Here is a 23266-nt window from a genome sequence, read left to right as displayed (position 1 = left end):
GATTTAATTAATAGCCAGTTACAGAGAAGATACAATGTACAGAAGGACAAAATAAATATGATTACAAATAATGCGTCTGCTATGCAGCTGGCCTAAATGGTAGCCCACAGTTCCTCAAAGACAGGGACCTTTAACTGCACATCTCGGTACCTGAAGAGTGAATGGGTCTGAAGGTTCACACTATTTCTTAAATTCTGCCTATAAATGTTCTTCTACTGTGGTTTTCCTGCAAGTTTCTCTCTCATCCTATTAACAATATATTTTCTTAAAGAAGGTACCAGGAATTGCACGTACGACTTCATATATGGGAAGCAGGCACTCAACCACTGAGCTACATTCACTCCCCAAAGAGTTGGTTTTTTCATTTGTTTGTTTTTAGGAGGTATCAGGGATCGAAACTGGGACCTCATATGTGGGAAGCAGGTGCTCAGCCACTGAACTACATCTGCTCCCCAAGATGGGATTCTTATGGCCCAATTTCCCGCCATCCCTCCCCCTGGAAGACCTGACCAGTTAAGAGACACAAACCTGTGGCTCTCCCACTCAATTTATTTCAGTGAAACACACATGCCAGAGGAGAAAGATCTAAGTTCCTTGAAGCTTAAGAAACACTTAAAGAAAGTCCTTTGAATGAAATATACATATTATTCAAATCCCAATATTAAGAACCAAAAAGATTCTTTATTCCCATTTGGAGATATTTTCAAACACATTTAATTAGGAAAAAATACAAATAAATTTCCTTCTTTACCTTTTATTTCTCTACATTTTATTCCCTAAAGCAAGAATGGGGATGTCTGAATCAGTGGAACAGTCAGTAGGCAGTTGGGATTGCCAGGCCATAGATCAGTACCCTGAGAAAATGGATTTGGAAACTGACTAGCATTGAAGCTAAAAGAAGTGAGTGAAGGAACTGGAAATTCTTGTTGGAAGAAAAGATGGTTTGCCAAAGGCACAACTCTGCAGGGCAGGAGGCTGGCGTAGATGACCCAAGGGTTGCAGGAGAGAAGAGAAGAGGTACAAACAACAAGGCAAGAGCTTCAGCGAAGCAGCATTTCTGCACTTCCATATGCCTGCCTTCTAATTCTCCTTCCTTTTTCAAAAAAACTGGAAGTCTTCCATTACCACCTACTTCTACCCCAACTCAATCCTCTTTCTAGAAGCAACCACTGTCAACAGTTTTGTCTATATCTTTCTAAACAATTTCTGTGTGTTTATAACATATATATACATATATAGAATTTTTAATGGGATATTGCATGAAAAAAAGTGAGTTGTTTTCACTTAACAATAAGTTAAGCAATTTCTCAAAAAATCCAGTTTACTGGGAACATTCTTTCTCATTTTCCAGCCTTCTCAATTTTTCTATCATCTGTTAGGATCTGGGATGGACAGAGAGAAAGCCATTTGAGCCACTTTGTCATCTTCATCCAGTCTTCCTCATTTAAGAAGATGAGAAAATATATCCACATTGTATTTTACTATACAATTTTAATAACATATTGAACCATTCTCCTAATGTTGGACTTTGATGTTATTACAATGCTGCAGTGAACACCTATGTAATGAATCTTTGTACAAAGAAGTATATATCCTAGAGTCAAGTTTTCAAGATCAGAAGGTAAGCTTTTGCTTTTCAACTTCAATACCGACAAGTAGTTCTTACAAAGCTAAACAAAGTATGTTCCCACCAACAGTCTAAGTGAGTACCTTTTTCTCTAAAACCCTCAATAAGACTGGCTATTCTTAAACCACTCTATTTCATTTTTGACAATATTATAAGCAAAACACCCTTGGTTCTCCTTTTCATTTGCATTTCTCTAATTAATAGTGAAGTTGAGTATTCTTTCCATTTTAGTGGAAATTTGCATTGCATTTCTTCTTGTGAGAAATGGCTATTTATGACCTATGTCCACCACCTTTCTCCTTACTGTGACGTTTTTTTATTGCTCTGTAGTTTAGATATCCTGGATGCTGGGCAACTACTTTTTTTCCAGACTGCCACTTGGCTTTTAACTTTTGACTACAGAATTCCTTATCACAGAAAGTGTTTCATATTTAGTAACAAATCTGACAACTGTTTTTTTATGGCTTTGGTGAATTTTGTCTTGCTTACAAAGCCATTCTACATGAATATTATTAAAATGTTTGATAATGTATTATAATACTTTTACACTTTTATTGCACATGAATTTATTTGGAGATTTAAAGTGAGGTAGTTATTTAATTTCATCATTTTCAAATGCAGAGCAAATTTCCCCAAAATATTAAGCAGGCTAACCTTTCATCAATGTATTGAAATGCCACCTTTATATATAAAACACATATATGTATGTTCTTCTGGACTTTATTCTGACCTGCTGATCTATCTGTCTATTCCTGGTTAATACCATACTGTTTAATTTCTAGCTCTTTATAGCATATTTTGATATATGATAGAGCAGGTGACCCATTCTTTTCAATTTTATTCTTATTTTCCTAGTTTCTCTTCAAACAATTTATTAATACTTATCAGGGTCTGTAAGGAATCCTGTTAGGATTTTTATTATGGTTGCATTATTTGAAAGATTAATTAGGAAATATCATTATCACATTAAATCTTCCTATTTAGGAGGTGTGACTCTCAGAATTCTAGGATTTTTAAAAAATTCTTCAGTTTTATAGCTACCTTTGTATATATTTTGTGTGTGTCCTTGTAAACTTATTACCATATATTTCAACATTTGGGGGTCACTGTGAAGGGGCTACCTGTCCTCACCCACTATATTTGCTGGCTGAGTATGCAGTAGTTGACAGAGAAGTGCTATTGATTTCTATAGCAGGAATCTGCTTCAAGTACTGTATGGAACTTTCTAATTAATTCCAATACACTTTAGCTCATTCTTCTGAATTTCCTAGGTAAACAGTCATTGCTGTCTCTGTTTCCAGAACTGATACCTTTTATTGCTTGATCTTCCGGCACAGGCTGGGACATCCAAAACACCAGGGAAGGCGGTGGCAGTGGCCACTGTTCCTGGGAAAATTTCCCCTTTCAACACTAAATACGATAGTTATTGAAGGAGTCTGATCAATAACCTTTATGGAGTAAAAGAAGTTCTTTTCTATTTGGCAACTAAGAATTTAAAATCAGAAATGGGTGATGAAGCTTATCAAATACTTTTTCAGTATCGACACGATCATATTATTTTTTTCTCTTTAATCTGTTAGGAAGTGAATGACTAATAGATTAGGGTCAAGTCATCACTGCATTGCTAGCAAAAATTTTAAGTTTTATATCTCAAGTGAATTTTGTTCATGTATGTTTTTTAAAAATCCATTTCATCTATTTTTACATTAATTTTAAATTGTACATATATTTATTATTAGCGTTGATTTAATCTTGCTCTCTTCCTAACTAGAGATTGCTATTTAATTAATTCCTTTCTATCCCTCTTTTTCTGGTAATACTTTACAACTGTGTTGTCCAATATGGTAGCCTCATGTGGCTATTTAAATTTAAATGTATATCAGTTAAAATTAAATAAAATTTAAAATTCACTTCAGTTGCACAAGCCACACTCCAAGAACTCAAAAAGCATTGTTATTACAGAAAATTTCCAGCATCAGAGAAAGTTCTTTTGGACAGTATGGCAGAAGATCCAAGTTTTCTTCCAAGTTGCACTTAGCTGTATCCCACCCCACAAATTCTGATAGTGAGTTCATGTTCATTCATTGCTAAGTGTTTTGTAATTTCAGTTTATATTTTCATTTAAACCTTAGAGTTACTTAAAAAAGTGTTTTTAAGAGGGTAGTGTTTTGTTTGGGTATTTATTAGTTGCTTTTTTTTTTTTTCAGTGCATTGTCAACAGTGAATGTGTTCTATAGAATTTCTACTTTTTAGAATATTTTGATAATATGGCCTAATTCACAGTTTTTAACATTCCATGGGATATTAGAAAACAATATGTATTTTCCGTTGGTCATAAAGCTCATTATATCTTTTAGGTCAAACTTGTTAACCGTTTTCTTATTTGATCTTTCAGTTTTTGAGATGGGTATGTTAAAATCTCCCCTTCCATTATGGTCTTGTCAACTTAACTTTTTCAGCCACGGGCGCTCTCTTATTATGGATTAGGTACACAAAGTTCATAATAATTATATATAGTTGTATAAATATATGTAAATATAATTTTAACAATATATACTGCATTATCATATTTACTTATATAAGTATATAAATATGCAGTGGATATTCATAAGTATATAATTAATTATATAAATAGTAAAGGTTAATTACATGAGATTGCTTATATATAAAATATACCTTTGTCCCTTTTAATGCTTTTCACCTGAAATTTGATTTTACATAGAGTGTAGCTTTTATATCCCTTTATTTTGAATCCTTCTATATCACTTAGCTTTTGTGTGTTCTTAATGGTATATATTTTAATTATTAGTTTTTTCACAATCGGATTTGTTTTTAATATAGAAATTTAATATGAACAGTAATTAATATTAACTGATTTTAATGTGAAATTGTCTTTTCCCTTTCTTTGTTATTTCACGTTTCCTATTTACTATAATTTTGTTTCTTTTTTCTCCATGCCTTCTGTTAGGCTTATCAAATTTTCCTTTTCCCTGCTGCTGCCCTAACAATGCTTTGGGAGTTAAAACCTTTATTTCTGCTTTGTAAGCCGTTAAGGGCCTGAGCCTTTATTTTGAATTAATTTTAGATTTACAGAAGGGTTGCCAGGGGCACCCGTCTCCCAGTTTCTGTTACTATCAACATCTCACACAGCCATGATGCATTACCAAACGAGGAAACGAGCGTCACCGCCCTACCATTAAATAAAGGCGCCTTTAGTGGACTTCGCCGATTTGCCCACCCGTGTCCTTGCTCTGTGGTGTGGTCTTCACGTTTCCTCCAACCTCTCGTGGTTTCTCCATCTTTCCTTTTTCCCGCCTGACGTTTTGAAGGTAATTTGTAGGATGTCCTGCCACTCGGATTCGTGTGCTCTCACGACTAGCCCAGGGTGCTTTCCATCACGTGCCAGGGCACGAGGCTGCAGGCTGAACACTGCCAGGTGGCAGCGCCACCTCCACCCTGTCCTGGGGAGCGCTTGGCTAAGAAGAGTCCACACTCGGGGAGGGGTTGAAGCACCAGCTCCCGCAGAGGGGCTCTCGAGGAATTTGTGGATCCTTAAATGAGTAGTATTTCCAGGGGATCACAGGAAGCTATGCAGAGGTCCTACTTCTGAAAGTTTTGTCCTGGAATTTACCATCCATCAGTGGATCTTGTCTGCAGCAACCATTGCTGTGATTTTCCAATGGTGATTTTTCTATATCCTTCATTTCTTCTACATTTATTATTTGGAATTCTTCTGTAAGGGAGAATTCTCCTTTACAGAATGTCCCTTCTCCTCCATATATTTATTTATTCAACCATTTATTTATAACAGTATGAGCTCACGGATATTTACATTATTTTTTGGGTTACAATCTACTATTGTTTATTTTGTTACTCAAGTGACTCCAGCTTTGGCCATTGGGAGCTCAGCAGTGCCTATATTTTAATAAGCACACACAGGCCTTTTCAATTGAGATGAACGAATCTCAACCTACAGCCTGCCCCCACAGGGCAGAGTCTCCCCCTTTCACCCCATACACTCTCACGTTGCAAGCATCTGGAATTTCAGTTCTAACCATTATTAAATGCTTACATCTTTCACTAACGAATGTTTATGCTTAATGATGTTTGTTTCTCTGATCCCCACTGTGACTTGAGCCTCCAATGTGCTTCCTTCTTGGATTCATCTGGTTTAACTAAGGCTCAGGCACCGGGCTACCCTGCAGAGCACTGGCATCCCACACCCGACGTCCTCACCATGCTCACAATTCCATGCCAGTTTCCCTGGGGAAGATTTCTGTGGTCACAATCACTCGCCTCTGAACTCTGGAGACACCAGTCATTTTCTTCTGCATCCAGCATGGCTGGTGAGGTCTTTTTCTCTGGATGCTTTTCTCTGGGTTCAACAGTTCTCTAGGATGTGCCTCAACAGGGATCTTTCTTAGGCATCCTGCCTGGCACCCAGGGGTTTTAGCTGGTGATGTTTCCTTCCATTTGATTATTTCCTCCCTTTACTGTCTCTCTCTCTCCTTTTAAGTCTTCAACTAGTTGGATGTCTGTCATCCCACATCGAGATGTCTTCGACTCTCTTTCTCAGATCACAAGTTCAGTCTTCAGTTCTTCCACTGAAGATTATTCTGTTCTCTCTTTTTACATTATCAGTTAGTCTGTTAATTTCTAAGATTGCTCTCTTTTCTGGTAAGTTTTTTATGACCATATTTTTAGGATACGAATTCGAATTTAAATTTTTTTTCTCTGCTCTCTTAATAACCTGTTTCCTCTGGAATAGTGTGCTCTGTGTGCATTTTGGCCTAATCTGTCATTTTTCCCAAATGTCCTGTGGCCCTTGGTTATCCAAGCAGAATTATGACCCAGAGACAAGGTGCTGGGTATGCGCAGTGGGCCCGGGAGTGCCTGCACTTGGGCCATCTGTCCCCCGACAGCGTCTTGAATTTAATGGGACAATAGACGGTGGGTCTGGAGTGAATGGGTGTAGGAGAGAAGCAAGGCTGGAGGTGGGGAGACCCAGGAGCAGCCAGTGTCCAGGTGGAGGAGGGGACGGAGCCCTCCTGGCAGGTGCCTGTCCTCTGCTCTCAGTCAGTTATAAGGTCTGGGGAGGGACCCACCAGGAGACGCTGGTCCAAGGATGGCACGTTTTCTTTAGAGAGCCCTTGCTGAGTTTTATCCTGGGGTGAAAATTACCACTGCTCCTGCTGCAGTAGGAGCTGCTGGGAGGGCCTGGGGTAGAGGCGAGCAGGGCCACAGGCAAGCTGTGTGTGGGAGAGCAGGTCCATGGGGTAGAAGGTCACAAGCCGAGCTGTGTTTAGGAGAACAGGCCACAGGTCCAGCTGTCTGTAGGAGAGGAGGTCCATGGGGTAGCAGGCCTCAGGCGAGCTGTCTATAGGAGAGCAGGTCCATGGGGTAGCAGGCCTCAGGCGAGCTGTGTGTAGGAGAGCAGGTCCATGGGGTAGCAGACCACAGGTCCAGCTCTGTATAAGAGAGCTGGTCCATGGAGTAGCAGGTCACAGGCCCAGCTACGTGTAGGAGAATAGGTATATGGAATAGCAGGCCACAGGCCCAGCTGTGTGTAGGGGAGGGGGGCCCATGGGAGAGCAGAGCCTAGGGTAGAGGAGAGTGGAGCCACAAGAGAGCGGGCTCTCCTGACGGGGAAGCAGGAGTTCACAGTAGAATGAAGGCGACCGGAGAGCAGGGGCCACAGGAGAGGGGCCCGGGAAGGCGGGGCCACAGGCCCTGTGAGCGCCCAGCTGCAGGTCCCTGGGAGTCCTCTGGCCCACATCCGTCTCCGGGGCTGTTACGGGTGAACCTGAGAGTGCCAGAATTGCTTGCCTTGGCACTCCGTTTCTTCTCCAAATCTTTTCAGCTGTGGTTTTTTTTTATACTTTCACTTTAGTAGCAACTTGGTCCCATCTGCTTCCTAAACTTTGGGTTTTCCTGTGGATTTTTTTTTTTAACGTTTAGAAGAGAAGCTGGTTTGTTCAAACCAAGGTCCCTTAAGGACTACGTGTGCCTTGGGCTGTCGTGACTCCTTGGCTTTTAATTTGGAAAATCCACTCCTCCTCCATCATATTTACTTGCTGAAGATGTAAAAATTTTAAAAGCATTTTCTGCTGTGGAATTTGGGTGGACCAGGGGGATGGCAGGTGTGCTCAATGCACCAGCAAGAGCTACTCTCAGGCCCTGCCCCACCCTTTGTGAATCAGGATTAGAATCCTGGCTCCTTTGTAAGGCCACAGCAACCAACCTCACCAAGCTTTTTCTTCCACTTCCCTCAAATACTCTACATTCTAAGATGGCTCAGAGTTTAGCAACCCTTACACACTGGATAAACATTCCTTATTTCCAGTAGCGCTTCAACAGCAGTATGTGACTCTCAGCCAAACTATCTGTGACTCTCCACCAGAGCATGGGATTCCCTTGATGAATTAATGAAAGTCATTAATCAGTGGTCATAATAGTGACATTTTGTTTTTGAATTAACCTGGTTAATTGAAGCAACCTATGAATGTCCAAAAACTACTTATCTGCTAAAGGTAGGATGACACAGAATTTATCTTCCGAACCGTATGCGGTTCGGAATGAAAGGGGGGTGTGCTAAAAGAACAGCTATAAAGCAGGCATCCTGGGCTATGAGTTACCCCTAAAACTTTACTTTAAACCATTCTGCCACTTTATGTCTGCCTCACTGCGCCCGCTGTTCCTTTATTCCTTCAGAGGGGCTTACTGAGCCCCAGCAGCTGGGGGGCGGCCAGCTGGGTCTCTCCCCCCGGGGACCTCCTCATCAGGATGCAGTGGCGCCAGTTTCTCCGGACAGAGCTGCTTACCCCCTGATCCGGGGAGCAGCGCCCTGGCCCCTGAGGCACCCCTGCCCCTGGGGCAGTCCCCCCACACGGAGGGCAGCGTGTCCCGCCCGCGATCCCGGGGTGACGCCAACTGGCCGAAGAGCTCAGGATCACCCTCACTCTGAATGTTTATTCAGCTAAAAAGACCTTGAGGCTTTAACAAAGAACAGGTGACGGGAAGGAGCCACTGATGAGAAGGAAGACGCGCCGACGTTTCTAGGACACTGCTTTGGAAAACTGCCTTTCAGCACCGCTAACATTTCACCCGGGAGCGCCACGATCTGAACGCTGGTCTTCACTGGACAGAAAATCTTTCTGTCCATTTTTCTGTTGGATTAAAAAAAAAAAAAAAAGCAATACACATGCGCTGGGAACGATGAGAAAACACAAAAAGGTGTGAAGAGAAGAGAGAACCACAGGAACTCCGGGCGGGGGTGGCGGCGGCCTGGCGCCTGGTCCCGCGGCCCCTCGCCCCAGCGCCGGGGTCCGCCGGGGTCGCTTCAGGCCGCGCGAGGGCTCGGCCTCCCCGCCTCGGGGGCGCCTCTCCGCGGGCAGGCCGGCCCCGGGGCCTCGGCAGCTGCCGCAGGGGGAGCCGCGCGTTGCCGGCAGGGCGGCCCGGCGCCCGGGGGCTTCCGGCGAGGCGGCCGCCCCGACCAGCGCCCGCGGCGCCCCGAGCGGGCCCGCCCTGCCGAGGCCTGCGCGCGGAGGCTCTGCTTCACCTCAGGCGGAAGCGGGGCCCGCCATCTTGAAAGCCAGCGGAGGCCGTCAGGAAGGACGGCAGGTCCTCGAGCGAGAGGCGGGAGCGGCGCTGCGCGGGGCTTCCGGGGGCGCGCGGCCTGCCTGGGGAGCCCCGGGCCCGGGGGGCCGCCTCCGTTTCCTCGTAAAAGTCACCACGCGGCTCTGGCGCGTCCCCTCGCAGGAGGCCAAATAAGGGCCTTTGGGGCTCGAGGAGCGGCCGGGGGGCGGGCCCGGGGGTCTGCGCGGGGGGCGGCCCGGGGCGCCCCCAAAGCCTGCTCGGCCCGGCTCCCCGGGCCCCTCTGCCGGAAGGCGGCGGAGAGCGGGGCCGGGGTCTTCTTGGTGAGCGCCTCGGGCCCCGCGCGCCTGCCCTGCCCCGGGGGCGCGCGCCCCGCGCCGTCCCGAGCGCCCCGCGGAGGGCCCAGCCGGGAGGACGGCCTGGCAGGGCCCGGGTGCGCCCCGCGGCCGCCCCCCGCCCTCGCCCGCGTCCTCGCGGTCGCCGTCGCCCCCCGCCCGCCTACCTGGGCGCCGGCTCGGCCGTGCTCCTCGCCGGGCAGGGAGGCCGCCATGGCCGCGCCCCACGTGCCGTGCCCGCGCCCCGCCGCGCTCCTGCCGGGCCCGGGCTGCGGCCGCGCACGCCCTGCGCGCCCTTAAAGTGGCCCTCCCGGCCGGCCCGGGGTGAGGGACAGGGGCCGCGCCAGGCCCCCCGCCCGGGGGTGTCGCGGGAGGGCTTCCGGGTGTAAACGCGGGGAAGTGGGGACCGCTGGGGCTCTGCTCCCCTTTCCCAGACGGACGGGTTTGCAGGAGGTTGGGAAGGCGCGTGCTGCCCCGGCGCCTTCTTTCCACCGCACCAGGAAATGTAAAATTCAGAAGCACTTGGTTTGGTCCCTGGTTTAACCAGCTTTGCCCGCGCGTTCTCGGCTGGAAAAAGCGAGGCCGCCCGTGTCTCGGTGGCCCCCGCCGGGTGCTCCAGGCCTGCTGGGGGCGGCGAGCGGGGGCGCCCGCCGGAGGAGCCCACCGTGGCCCTCGCGTGCTCCCCAGAGCTGAGAACTGGGGAGCGCGCTCCGGGGCCTGGCGGCTGGGCAGGCCACCCAGGGACCCGGGGCAGCCGGCACCTGCTTCTCAGGAGCACCCGCCAAACATTGCTGGGTTCTGCTCTGGTCTGGGTCGAAGAGAAGGTGCAGAAGAATTTCTGAAGGGCTCATTCTGCGTTCCTTGTGGGGGAACACGGGCACGTTTAATACGTGTGCTTGGGGATTGTCGTAGGCTTTTCTAAGTACCTGGGAAATCCGCGTCTGGATCCATGTCTGAGGCGGTTTGCTCGCCAGCACAGAAGGGGATGAGCCAGGCGCTGAGCCTTTCCCGCCTCACCGGTGATGGGGAAGTTTCCATCCTCCCCGCGTCTAGATGAGCGAGTCCTAAACTAATATTCACAAAGACACTGTTGAAACTACAACCAATTCATCGCTTCAAACTTAAGTAGACAGTGCCTCTAAGATTATGTCGGAGGAAGTAATCACTCCTTTGTTGCCAGGAAGAGAGAGAATCTCTTCTCTATCTAGAATCCAAGAGTCCAAGCTTTAGAAGAGTCAGCTCGAGTAATTGAATAGTTTCCAGCCTCTGAAGAGAAAGGACAGGCATCTTCTAGGTGGCTCTCAAGTGGGGGCAGTTTTGCCCCTGAGATGACAACGGCAATGTCTGGAGACACTTTGGTTGTCACACCTGGGCGTGTGACTGGCTCTAGTGGTCAGGGACAGGGATGTGCTAGATCTCCCACCCTGCACAGGACAGGTCCCTAAACAGAACCATCCCGCCCGCTTATAAACCCTCTTATAGTACAGAGTGAAGCCATTTAATTCTGCATCACTTTTAACTTTTGAATCATACTCATTTCTATATCATTGGAGACAAATGGGTAGATGGCAGCTCTCTGTAGTTCCTAAAACTATCAATATGCTACAAAATTGAATACTATGAATCAAATAAAGCCAAGTTTCTACTTGGCTTTATTTCTATCCCAATATAGAGAAATATACCAAAAAAACTTGTACTTAAAATTAACAATTTAAATCATCTATCTTAAAATTGTTTTCCATTCAATCAAAAATAATGAGCTTTACTTTTTCTCCAAATTCAATGACCGTGGTGTCTTTCTCACAATATGCTTATATCCTGAATATCAGGCTTGTAGAACACAAAGAAGCTATGCTAAAGAGGTTTGGAAAATTCCATCCAGCTATTCTAGACGAGCTTTTTCCAAGTTCTGTAGTGTTCTTGTGGTGACTTATAAAACTATGTCCAGCACTGCTGCTTATTTGGCCTGTTCTGAGAATCACAGAAATTTAGGACTCCCTAGGGCCAGTAGAGATGACCTAACTGTTCTCCCCTTTAAAAGATTCTGAGACCCAGAAAATGTTCTCAGCCAAGTGACTTAAAAGCTGGAGAATTAAGTGATTTGAGCCATGTTTACTAAGTTGTCATGTTTATTAAGACCCTAAACCTGCTTTCTCAATCCATGTTCTCTTCAACAGCATGCTTACACTGCTGGGGGGTTATTAAGAATCTACCATTACTTGGATAACATTTAGGTTCCATTATAGATTCATAACAAGGATATTTTCATGAGGTCAGCTAAGGAGGGTGACTTTTGCTTCCACATTGCCTCCTCTGCCCCCTCTTCAGGCAGTTTTTCCCAGAATAGCCAGAGTGATCTTCTAGAGTATAAATCAGAATACGAACTCCCCTTCTCAAAACCTTCTGCAGAAAAAGATCCACACTCTTCTCCCCCAAGGCCCTGCACCTGACTCCCACCCCCCCACCTCTCTTGGGCCCTCCAGTCGCCCCATCCCTTGCAGTTCCTGGAATACCAGCCTAAGTGCAAAACTAGACCCTCTGCCCTTCTTTCCTTTGGCTTCCGTGTTCTCCCTCTTGTCTGCCCAGGTTTCTCCTCCATTTGGATTGCATGCAGGTGTCTTCACCTCCTCAACCCCCATCAAACTATAGCCCCGTTCCCGACGTGATTCTCCTCTATACTGTTTTTCTTGTGTTATGCTGCACATTTGTTCTTGTCTTTCTCCCCTCTGCAGGACAGAGAATTTGTCAACCTGGTTCACTGACATCCCACCTTGGTGCAGAGCAGGCACCTCGCTGTTTGAATGAAGGAATGACGGAGAGTCTCTGAAACTGAGGGGCACATGTGAACTGGGCTCAGGTCTGTCTAGCTCCAAGCCTGTCATCTGTGCTCTATTTTCTGTGTCACCCATTAAGACAAAGCTTAAAGGAAAGGAAAAATTGTTGCCGACACCAAAATGACAAGCTCAATATCCTCAAAGCTGAAAATGGTATAAATTGTGTTGGGGGAAACGTTGGGAGGGAGGGCAAGAGAATTGCTGAAGTTCAAAGTTGAGTTTGGCAGGTTTTTTTTTTTTTGTCATTATTTTTTTAATGTTATATTAAAAAAATATGAAGTCCCCATATATTCTCCACCCCCTTCACCCCACTCCTCCCCCCATAACAACAACCTCCTCAATCATCATGAGACATTCATTGCATTTGGTGAATACATCTCTGAGCACCGCTATACCTCATGGTCAATGGTCCACACCATAGCCCACACTCTACCCCAGTCCACCCAGTGGGCCATGGGAGGACATACACTGTCTGGTAACTGTCCCTGCAGCACCACCCAGAACTACTCCAAGTCCCGAAAATGCCCCCACATCACATCTCTTCCTCCCACTCCGTACCCCGAGCAGCCACTATGAGTACTTTCTCCACACCAATGCCACATTTTTTTCAATTACTAATTACAATAGTTCATGAATAGAATATCAGTAAGTCCACTCTAATCCATATTCTATTCCTCCATCCTGTGGACCTTAGAATGGTTGTGTCCACTCCACATCTATATCAAGAGGGGACTTAGATTCCACATGGATGCTGGATGCAATTCTGCTTTCAGTTGTAGGCACTCTTGGCTCCCTGGTGTGGTGGTTGACCTTCTTCACCTCCATGTTAGCTGAGTGGGGTAAGTCCAATAAACCAGAGTGTAGGAGTTGCAAGTCTGTTTCGGCTCAGGGCCTGGCTATCATATGGTCAGTCCAGAGATTCAGGTCCCCTGGGTACATTAAACCCCAGCACCAACTACAGTTCCGGTAAAAGTAACAGGAGAGACTTGTGGACAAAGATCACATCTAAGTCCAGCTCCATCACACAGAAACACAAACTCCAAAGTAGGGCCAACTGACATGGCACTGAACTCCATCTGCCATGACCATAGAACTTGTGGGTCTCTGTAGCCCTCAGAAGAACCAATACCTGGGATTGTATTTACTTATCTGTCTCTGGGACTCTGCTGAGGTATGCATAAGGGCAACCCCTCTGATAACTTTCTGGCTCTTTTTGGAGACTCATAGCCATATAAACTGATTTGTCCTTTCCATTTCCCCCTTTTATTCAGGTCAAAAATCATTTTTAACTCCTGGTATTATATGTAGACTGAGATATTCGCTGGTTCAAGTTGACCATTTTATTCAAGGTCATTTTCTAGTTACATCATCAGCTGGTACTTGGTAGTAATCCCTCGGTGCCACGAAGGCTCATCCCCGGGAGTCATGTCCCATGCTGGGGGGAAGGCAACACATTTACATGCTGAGTTTGGCTTCAAGACTGGCCACATTTGAGCAACACGGAGGCTCTCAGGAGGTAACTCTTAGGCACCCTGCAGCTCTAGGCCTTGTTCTTATTTCAGGTGTACAGGCTCAAGCATAGTCATTAGTGTCAAGGGCTCATTGTTGGACCTTCATTCTTTTTTGATCATTGCTGTTGCACTTGGGGATTGTTGCTGTTCCTTTAGGGACTGTGATAGAGCTCCCCTGGCTAGGAACTCAGCACTCCCTCAGTTGTTGTTTTTAATTGTAACCACTATGAAAATATCCGAACATTTTTATGTACCCTGGATATATGCCCTGGAGAACTCCCTGCCAACCATGTGTCCCCTGTCAATAACATGCCACATCAGTATTCCTCCCCGGCCATTCTTGAACCTGTCTGTGATACAAAACTTCTTTGAAAATGAAGACCAATATATTGCCAGGATATGAATGAATATGTAAAAAGATTATTGCTGTGGAAGGGAAAAGGGTTTTATGTTGGACATGTGGGAGTACTGTATATTGTATATATGAATTACTGTGATCTAAAACTTTTGTGAAGATAAGCTTAATAATTAGGAAAAAGAAAAAAGAAAAAGATAGGACATAGACACTGAGGAAAAGACGGAAGTAGTTGCCTTGCCAATTTGCATACAGGGCAACACTTATTGCAGTGATGGAAGGCAAAATATCAAAAACAAAGCTTCTGCATTTTTTAAGTTTTTGATACCCCAATTTATTTTTACCTTAATTTTTCTAAATTAATATGTATTCTATATCTAGCCTTTATCCAATTTACTATTAATGGAGTTTGGCAGTTTTAATACCTGCTTTCCCTGTCTAAATGTGTATAGGTGCTTCTCTGCTTATCAAAGTAGTTTCATTCCTCTGAGTGGCAAATGGGCCCTGATCTGGCTTCCTAGCACAGCTCAGTCACACTCTGCCACTTTATCTCCCTAAGAGTGTCCTGGGGTCACCCCAGCCCGAGCCCACAGCCAGGCAGAATAGCTTTTCCTTCTCTGGAACTCTACAGCCCAGACAGGACCTGAGCCACCCTGCAAGAATGGCACCTGTCAGCACAACTCCGCCAGCACAGGTGCGCTCTGGACCTCTTCCCAGTCCTCCCCCCGCTGCCTTTGTCTCTTCTCAGCCTAAAACATGTCCTGCCCCATGTCCTAGGACAGGGCCCTCCTGCCCCTGCTCAGTCCTCTGGGCTGGGCATTCAGCTCTGACCACTGCCTGCTCTAAGGGCTGCTGCACTTACCCCAGACATCCTCACTTGTGCTGGCTTGGGGTGTTTCTCATACTACACCTGACCCACACTTTCCTTTTCTGGTGAATCTAGGGAGACAAAAGAAAATTCTTCATGCATCACTAATTGAGCTACGATTATAACTGTATTTCAGTAGCATAAGGCAGAAGACTCTTTTCCTAGAGTTCATGTCTTCACATCACATGTACAGAGGGTGAGCAATGAGTATGCGTTTTCTCCCAGTGAGTTAGGAACCCTTGTGACAACCCTGCAGAAGCCCCAGTGCGAAGCCACGCGCTGCCAAGCCGTGAGCTCCGAGGGCATCCTCCCAGGGCTCACCCCTCAGAACCGTTAGAAGCAGCTCCCTAGAATCACGGACTAAAGCTCCACTGTCTGAGGAGATACCTTAGTCACAAAGAAATCATGTTCCTTTAGCCAACTTGAAGTCCTGAGGTCATCCTCTATCAATAAACACATATCAGACAGTCCTACAGGAGATCATTTTCTTGTATTTGAAGGTGGAGGATGGGGTGGAGGAGAAGAAATTGTGATTCACATTTTCCTTGTAAATACTTGAGGTCTACTAACATGATTCGAGACAGCTGGAGCAATTCTTATTTTTTTATTATGAAAATTTTTGTAGGACCAAAGAGTACATTTAATACATATGTACAGTATAAAGTATAATATGATGTTTAAGTACCCACCACCCAGTCTAAAGTTTGCAGTGTGCTGGTGGTGACAGATCAGCCATCAGCCTCCTTTGGTCTCCCCGAGGCTTCTCCTTCCATGTCCAAATTTCCTTTGCTTATCAGGCTTCCAGTCTTCCTTGATTAAGGCCCACCCCCATTTGTTGGAGATTTGGACCTTTGGGAATGAAAGAAAGAGAAAAAGGAGAGAGAGAGAGAGAAAGGAGAGAGAGTGTGTGCGCGGGCACTGGGATCATGGGGTCTACGAGTAGAGACTCATCAGACAACTTTATTGTTTACAAGAGGCTCTCTATATACTCCAGGCTACATGACAAGGAGCAACATGCAGTCTACAGGAAAACAAGCAGCAACAGGCAGTTAACTATCAGCATTACTCATAGTTTAAAGAATTCAAAAAAATCTTATCTCAAAGTACAAAGTCTAAGTGTTATATTTACTACAAAAGGTATGTGCTCATCTTTTCTTTCAGCCTTCAACAGCTTCATCCCGTTTCCTAGGAACTCTAATTTACCACATTTCTTAGGTTGCAAGCGTAGCCAAGGAGATAGCACGTCTCTCCTTGTGAGGCCACTGTGACTCAGTTTCCAACACCCATTCAACTTGACTTCACCTGAAAAGGCTCTGAAGAGCTTATTGACAAGTGAGTCCACACCCATGGCCTGGGGAGTGTCTTGTGGGAGACTCACTTTGTCCCCCACCACAGTGTTCTCATGTCAATCATTGAAATTTGCGCTGGATGTGCTGCCTGTACAGAGCTCTGTGTCTCTCTCGGTGAGGGTCTGAGTGTGTCCTGGGAACAAAGGGGCAAAAGGATACTCAGTCATCAGATTGGTGGACTGTGGCAGGACTGCTGTGAGCTCACCAAGCTGTTGTCCTTTTTCCTGGACACAGTACAAGGCTGCATTTTCCACGTGGGAAGCACTTTGTTACCAGTGTGTGGTACACGTCGGCTTTGTCTAGTGATATGGGTGTGAAACAGGAGTGTGTGGTGTTTGTGCTGTTGTGTCCAGTACCATGGATGTGAGGCCGACGGCGGGTCTGTCACCACCGTAACACTGCAGACCTCAGCGAGGCCGTGACCTGCCCTCACCCTGATCTTGGACTTCTAGCCTCCCGAACTCTGAGATGATACATTTCTGTTGCTTAAGACAGCCAGTTTATGATATTTTTATAACAGCCCTGGCAAACTCAGACAAATATATTCAGGCAAAAACACGAAGAAAATGTTATAGACTCAAAGCAAAATGTGATCTGCATATTGGGTACTTAAATGTTCTTTGACTTTTTTGGTGCTCTAATTTTAAATGGATGAAGCCTTTGTTCTGGCTTTAATGGAGTACCAGGGGCAAGATTTACCCTCTTGCTGTGAACAGATAGAAAACTGGACGAAGATAAGCGAAACCATGGTTGCAGACCTTGAGCCCTGTGCAGCAGAGGACTGTGATCTCTGAGGGAAGAAAGCAAAACACTCGAGCGCCACCATCACCCTAGGGTTTTGCCTGGAGGTACAGCACAGAGCTCAGAGCAGGGAGCGGGGTTCCAAGCAAGGCACGGTGAGGTCACGGAGCGAGGAGACAGAGACCGGAGTTCAGGGAGGCGGAGTGGCTGAAGTCGCAGCGGACTGGGGAAGAAGGAGTAACCCAGAAACAGAACTCTGGAAAGCTGCGTAAAAGGTACTCCTGAGCTTTTGCTGAACACTAAAGACACCAAGCTAAACGGAAACCCTCCAAGGGCAGGCAGAGCTGCCTGGTAACTGCATGGCTCCTGGTGCTCACACATTGCTGAGTGGCGTGGGAGACCCGCCCAGGCACAGCCGAGTGTCCTGCCTGATCGCACAGGACATTCAGTGGAGAGCCCACACTTTGGCTTTTGGCAGTTTACTATTAAAAGGGTTGCTTGCAAGCTTGGGCTCTCAGTTCTGAAGGCTTGATGCTTTAGAATGTGCTATTGCATTTTTAAAAAATATAATGTTATTTCAAATTTTAAAAATAACAGAAAAAAAGCAGCTCAACAAGTTATGGAAGCATTACTCCTACAAAGTTCTGTCCAGGCACTTTTATCTAATTCCAACTACTAACTCAATTGATCCTCCAGTGTTCCTAAAGATACACCCATGAGCATAGATTAGTTAAATGACTTAGTCAAGGTCTCCTTATTAATTTAAAAAAATGAGAAAAAAAATGCTTAATCATATTTGTGTTTCATAAAACCAAAACCTGTATTCTTCTTTTAATCTTTAGCAATAATGTAGTACCACCTGTGCTTTTGCTTTAAAAAAAATTACAATGTTGTTAACAAATGTAGTCTATAAATTACAGTTGTTATATTTTCCCCATGTATCACCACATTCTTAACACCTTGTATGAGAAGAACATTCTTGTATATATATTATTAACCACAATCCTCCCCTCTACTGCCAAAATCATTGTTATGCATTCCCTGTATTCCCAGCTGTCCTCCAAGTAACATTAATCTCCCTAGACTACTTGTTTCAGCCACAATCACATCTATAAGTCAAGTGTTTGTTACATTCATTATGTGTTACCACCAAGTCCATCCATTACCACATATTTACATTTTACCTTAAGCATTCTACAGCATTGTCTCCCCCTTCTCATCCCACATTCCATCTCCTGCCAACCTACACTAAATAAGCCTGCTTACTGTATTTAGTTCATATCCATAAGACCTAACAATATTTGTCCTTTTGTTTCTGGCTTATTTCACTCAGCATAATATCCTCAAGGTTCCTCCGTGTTGTCATATGCTTCCCCAATTCATTTCTTCTTACAGCTGAATAATATTCCATTGTATGAATATACCACATCTCGTTTATCCATTCATTGGTTGACAGATACTTTAGTTGTTTCCATCTTTTAGCAATTGTGAATGATGCTGCTATGAACATCTGTGTGCAAATGTCTATTCACATCTTTGCTTTCAGTTCTTCTGAATATATTCCTAGTAGTGGGGTTGATGGATCATATGGCAGTTCTATATTTAGTTTCCTGAGGAAACATCAAATTGTCTTCCACAGAGGTTGCACCATTTTACAGCCCACCAACAGTGAAGGAGTGTTCCTATTTCTCCACATCCTCTCCAGCACTTGTAGATTTTTGTTTTTTACTACTGGCCATTCTGTACGGTGGAAATGATATCTCATTGTAGTTTTGATTTGCATTTCCCTAATAGCTAGTGATGTTGAACTTCTTTTCATGTGTCATTTGGCCATTTGTATTTCCACTTTGGAAAAATGTCTATTCAGTTCTTTTGCCCATTTTTTAATTGGGTTGCTTATTGTTTTGTCATTAAATTGTGTGATCTCTTTTTATAACATGGAGATCAATCCCTATCAGATATATGGTTTCCAAAGAATTTTTCCCATTGAGTTGGCTGTTTTTTCACCTTAACAAAATCATTTGAAATAAAAATGTGTTTAACTTTGAGGTAGTCCCATTTATCTATTTTTTTTCTTTTGTTGCTCAAGCTTTGGGTGTAAGGTTTAAGAAACCACCACCAACTACAAGATCTTGAAGGTGTTTCCTACATTTGTTTCTGGAGTTTTATAGGTCTAGTTTTCATATTTAGGTCCTTAATCCATTTTGAATTAATTTTTGTATAAGGTGTGAAATAAGGATCCTCTTTCTTTTAGACATAGATATCATTTTCCAAGCACCATTTGTTGAATAGGCTGTTCTGACCCAGCTAAGTGGGGTTGACAGCCTTGTTAAAAATCACTTGACCATAGATGTGAAGGACTATTTCCAAACTCTTGAGTCAATTCATTGGTCAAAGTATCTTTCTGCCAGTACCATGCTGTTTTGACACTAAGCTAGATAATATGCTTTAAAGTCTGGAATGAGTCTACCAACTTTGTTCTTTTTTAAAATTAATTAATTTTTTTTTTTTTAAATATTTATTTATTTATTTAATTTCCCCCCCTCCCCTGGTTGTCTGTTCTCGGTGTCTATTTGCTGCGTCTTGTTTCTTTGTCCGCTTCTGTTGTCGTCAGCGGCACGGGAAGTGTGGGCGGCGCCGTTCCTGGGCAGGCTGCACTTTCTTCTCACGCTGGGCGGCTTTCCTCACGGGCGCACTCCTTGCGTGTGGGGCTCTCACGCGGGGGACACCCTTGCGTGGCATGGCACTCCTTGCGCGCATCAGCACTGCGCATGGCCAGCTCCACACGGGTCAAGGAGGCCCGGGGTTTGAACCGCGGACCTCCCATATGGTAGACGGACGCCCTAACCACTGGGCCAAAGTCCGTTTCCCTAAAATTAATTTTTTTAAAAAGATAAATAGATCGCACAAAACATTACATTGAAAAACCTAAGAGGTTCCCATATACCCCACTTCCCCTCCCACATCAGCATCCCCTTTCATCACTAAGGTACATTCATTGCATTTGGTGAATACACCCTGGAGCACTGCCACACTGCATGGACTATAGTGTACATTGTAGTTCACACTTACCCCCAGATCATCCATTGGGTTATGGCAGGATATACAATGTCCTGCATCTATCCCTGCAATATCATTCAGGACAACTCCAAGTCCTGAAAATGCCTCACATATCACACCTCTTCCTCCCTCTCCCTACCCTCAGCAACTCCCATGGCCACTGTCACCACAACAGGGATATAATTTCTTCCATTGCTAGAGTCACAACAGTAGAATACCAGCAAGTCCACTCCAATCCGTATTATTTTCCTGCATCATGTGGACCCTGGGATGGCAAAGTCCACTCCACCTCTAAATTGAGAGAGGGCTTAGATCCCACGTGGCTGATGGATGCGATTCTCCTGCTTGCAGTTGTAGAGTCTCTTGGTTCCCTGGTGTGGTGGTTGACCATTTTCACCTCCCCATCAGCTAGCCTGGGTAAATCCAATGTACTGGAGAGTAGGTTTTGCAACTCTGCTGAGGCTCAGGACCCAGTTGGCACATGGATTGTCCAGAGACTCAAGTCTCCTGAGCATACACAAACTCCAGTGCCAATCATGGGTTTAGTAAAAGTGACAAAAGAGGCATGTGTACAGAGGTCATATCTGAGTCCAACTCGATCACAATCAGGAGCACAAATTCCAAAGTAGGGCCCATTGGCAATGCAATGAACTCCAGAGCCATCTGTCATGACCATAGAACGTGTATGTCTCCATAGCCCTCAGGAGCGCCAGTACCTGGGGTTGTATCTACTTTTGCTGTCTCTGGGGTCCTGCTGAGGTGTGTATGTGACCCCTCTGATGGCCTCCCGACTCATTTTGAAGTCTCTTAGCCATATAAACTCATTTGTCTTTACCATTTCCCCCTTTTATTCAAGGACTTTTTCTAGTTGCATCACCAGCTGGTGATGGTAGTTATCCCTCAGCACCAGGGAGGCTCATCCCTGGGAGTCATGTCCCATGGTGGGGGGGAAGGTAAGGCATTTACATGCTGAGTTTGGCTTAGAGAGTGGCCACATTTGAGTAACATGGAGGCTCTCAGGAGGTAACTCTTAGGCACCCCACAGCTTTAGGCCTAGTTGAAATTTCAAGCACACAGGCTCATAAGCATAGTCATCAGTATCAAGGGCCCATCCTTGGACATCCTTCTTCACTGGTCTTTGTCCTTGCACTTGGGGGATTGTTGCTGTTCCATTGGGGAATGTGACAGAGCCCCCAGGATGGAAACTCAGCACTTAGTTGTCTAACTCTATCCACTATGACAATACCTAACAAACATCTGAACGTATCTATATACCCTATATGCATGCCCTGGAGAACTCCTTTCACCCATGCATCCCCCATCAATGACACCCTGCACCTGTTCCTCTTTTTTAAAAATATTTTTGGCTATTTGGGGACCCTTACCCTTCCAGATAAATTTGATAATTGGCATTTCCAATTCTACAAGGAAGGATATTGGAGTTTTTATTGTACCCACACTGTAGATCAGTGTGGGTAGAACTGACATCTTAGTATTTAGTCTTCCAACCCATGAGCATGGAATATCCTTCCATTTATTTAGATCATCTTTGATTTCTTTTAGCAATGGATTGTATGTAGTGTTCTGAACACAAGTGCTTTACATTCTTGGTTAAGTTTATTCCTAAATATTTGATTCTTTTAATTGCTATTGTAAGTTGAAATTTTTTCTGACTTCCCCCTCAGATTGCTCATTAGTAATGTATGGAAAAATATTGATTTTTGCATATTAATATTGTATCCTACCACTTTGCTGAAATCATCTCTAAGTTCTAGTAGTTCTGTTGTGGGTTTTTTGGGATTTTCCAAGTACAGGATCATAATCAGCAAATGGTGAAAGTTTTACTTCTTCCTTTCCTATTTAGGTGCCTTTTATTTTTCTTGCCTAAGTACTCCAGCAAGTACTTCTAGCAGCATACTGAATAACAGTGGAGAGAGTTGGCATCCTTGTCTTGTTCCCAATCTCAGTGGGAAAGCTTTCAGCTGTTCTCCATTGAGTCCAATGTTAGCTGTGGGTTTTTCATATATGTACTTTATCATATTGAGAAAGGGCCTTCTAGTCCTATCTTTTGGAGTGCTTTTATAAAGAAAGGATGTTGTATTTTGTCAAATACATTTTCTCCATGTCTTGAAATGATCATGTGAGTTTTCTTTTTCAATTTACTAATGTGGTGCATTACACTGATTGATTTTCTTATGTGAGCCACCCTTGCATCCCTGGTATAAAGCCCACTTGATTGTGAGGTATAACTTTTTAAATGTATTTTTGGATTCTGTTAGAAAGTATTATTTTGTTGAGGATTTTTGCATCTATATTCATTAAATAAATTGGTCTGAATTTTTTAATTTCTGTGTTATCTTTATCTGGCTTTGGTATTAGGATGATGTTGGTGTCATAGAATGAGTTTGGTAACAGTCCTTCCTGTTCAATTTTTTGGAAGAGTTTGAGCAATACTGGCATTAGATCTTTAAATGATTGGTAGAATTCACCTATGAAATTACAGACTTCATATAGGCCCTAGACTTTTCATTTTGGGGAGGTTTTTTGGTGACTGTTTCAATTTCTTTGTGATTGGTTTGTTGAGGTCTCCTATTTCTTCTAGGGTCAGTGTGATTCTGGTGTTTCCAGAAATTTCTCCATTTCATCACTGTTGTCTAATTTGTTGGCATACGTTGTTCATAGTATCCTCTTTTTTTTTTTCAAATTCTACTCAATTTATTCATTTTTTAAAAAATATTACATTAAAAAAATATGAGGTCCCCATTCACCCCCACCGCCCCCACCCCACCACTCCCCCCACAGTAACACTCTCCCCCATCATCATGACACATCCATTGCATCTGGTGAGCACATCTCTGGGCATCGCTGCACCCCATGGCCTGTGGTCCACACCATAGCCCACACTCTCCCACGTTCCATCCTGTGGGCCATGGGAGGACATACAATGTCCAGCAATTGTCCCTGGAGCACCACCCAGGACAACTCCAAGTCCC

At 44.6% G+C, this 23266-nt stretch overlaps 1 protein-coding gene across 1 annotated transcript in view; it reads right to left on the bottom strand.

The window, feature by feature from the left end:
* SOHLH2 (spermatogenesis and oogenesis specific basic helix-loop-helix 2) overlaps positions 1-9815 on the bottom strand; it is a 41509-nt gene extending 31694 nt beyond the window's left edge. The window contains exon 1 of the mRNA XM_058276950.2: positions 9723-9815. Within this exon, the coding sequence (XP_058132933.1) occupies positions 9723-9770 (48 nt within the window). The 5' untranslated portion in view covers positions 9771-9815. The remainder of the gene's footprint in view (positions 1-9722) is intronic.
* Positions 9816-23266: the final 13451 nt, after the last annotated feature.

The sequence above is a fragment of the Dasypus novemcinctus genome, chromosome 15, assembly GCF_030445035.2.
Source record: "Dasypus novemcinctus isolate mDasNov1 chromosome 15, mDasNov1.1.hap2, whole genome shotgun sequence".
In the NCBI taxonomy this organism is placed as follows: domain Eukaryota; kingdom Metazoa; phylum Chordata; class Mammalia; order Cingulata; family Dasypodidae; genus Dasypus; species Dasypus novemcinctus.
The sequence above is the reverse complement of the archived record's forward strand: the minus strand, read 5'-3'. Positions and strand labels throughout refer to the sequence as shown.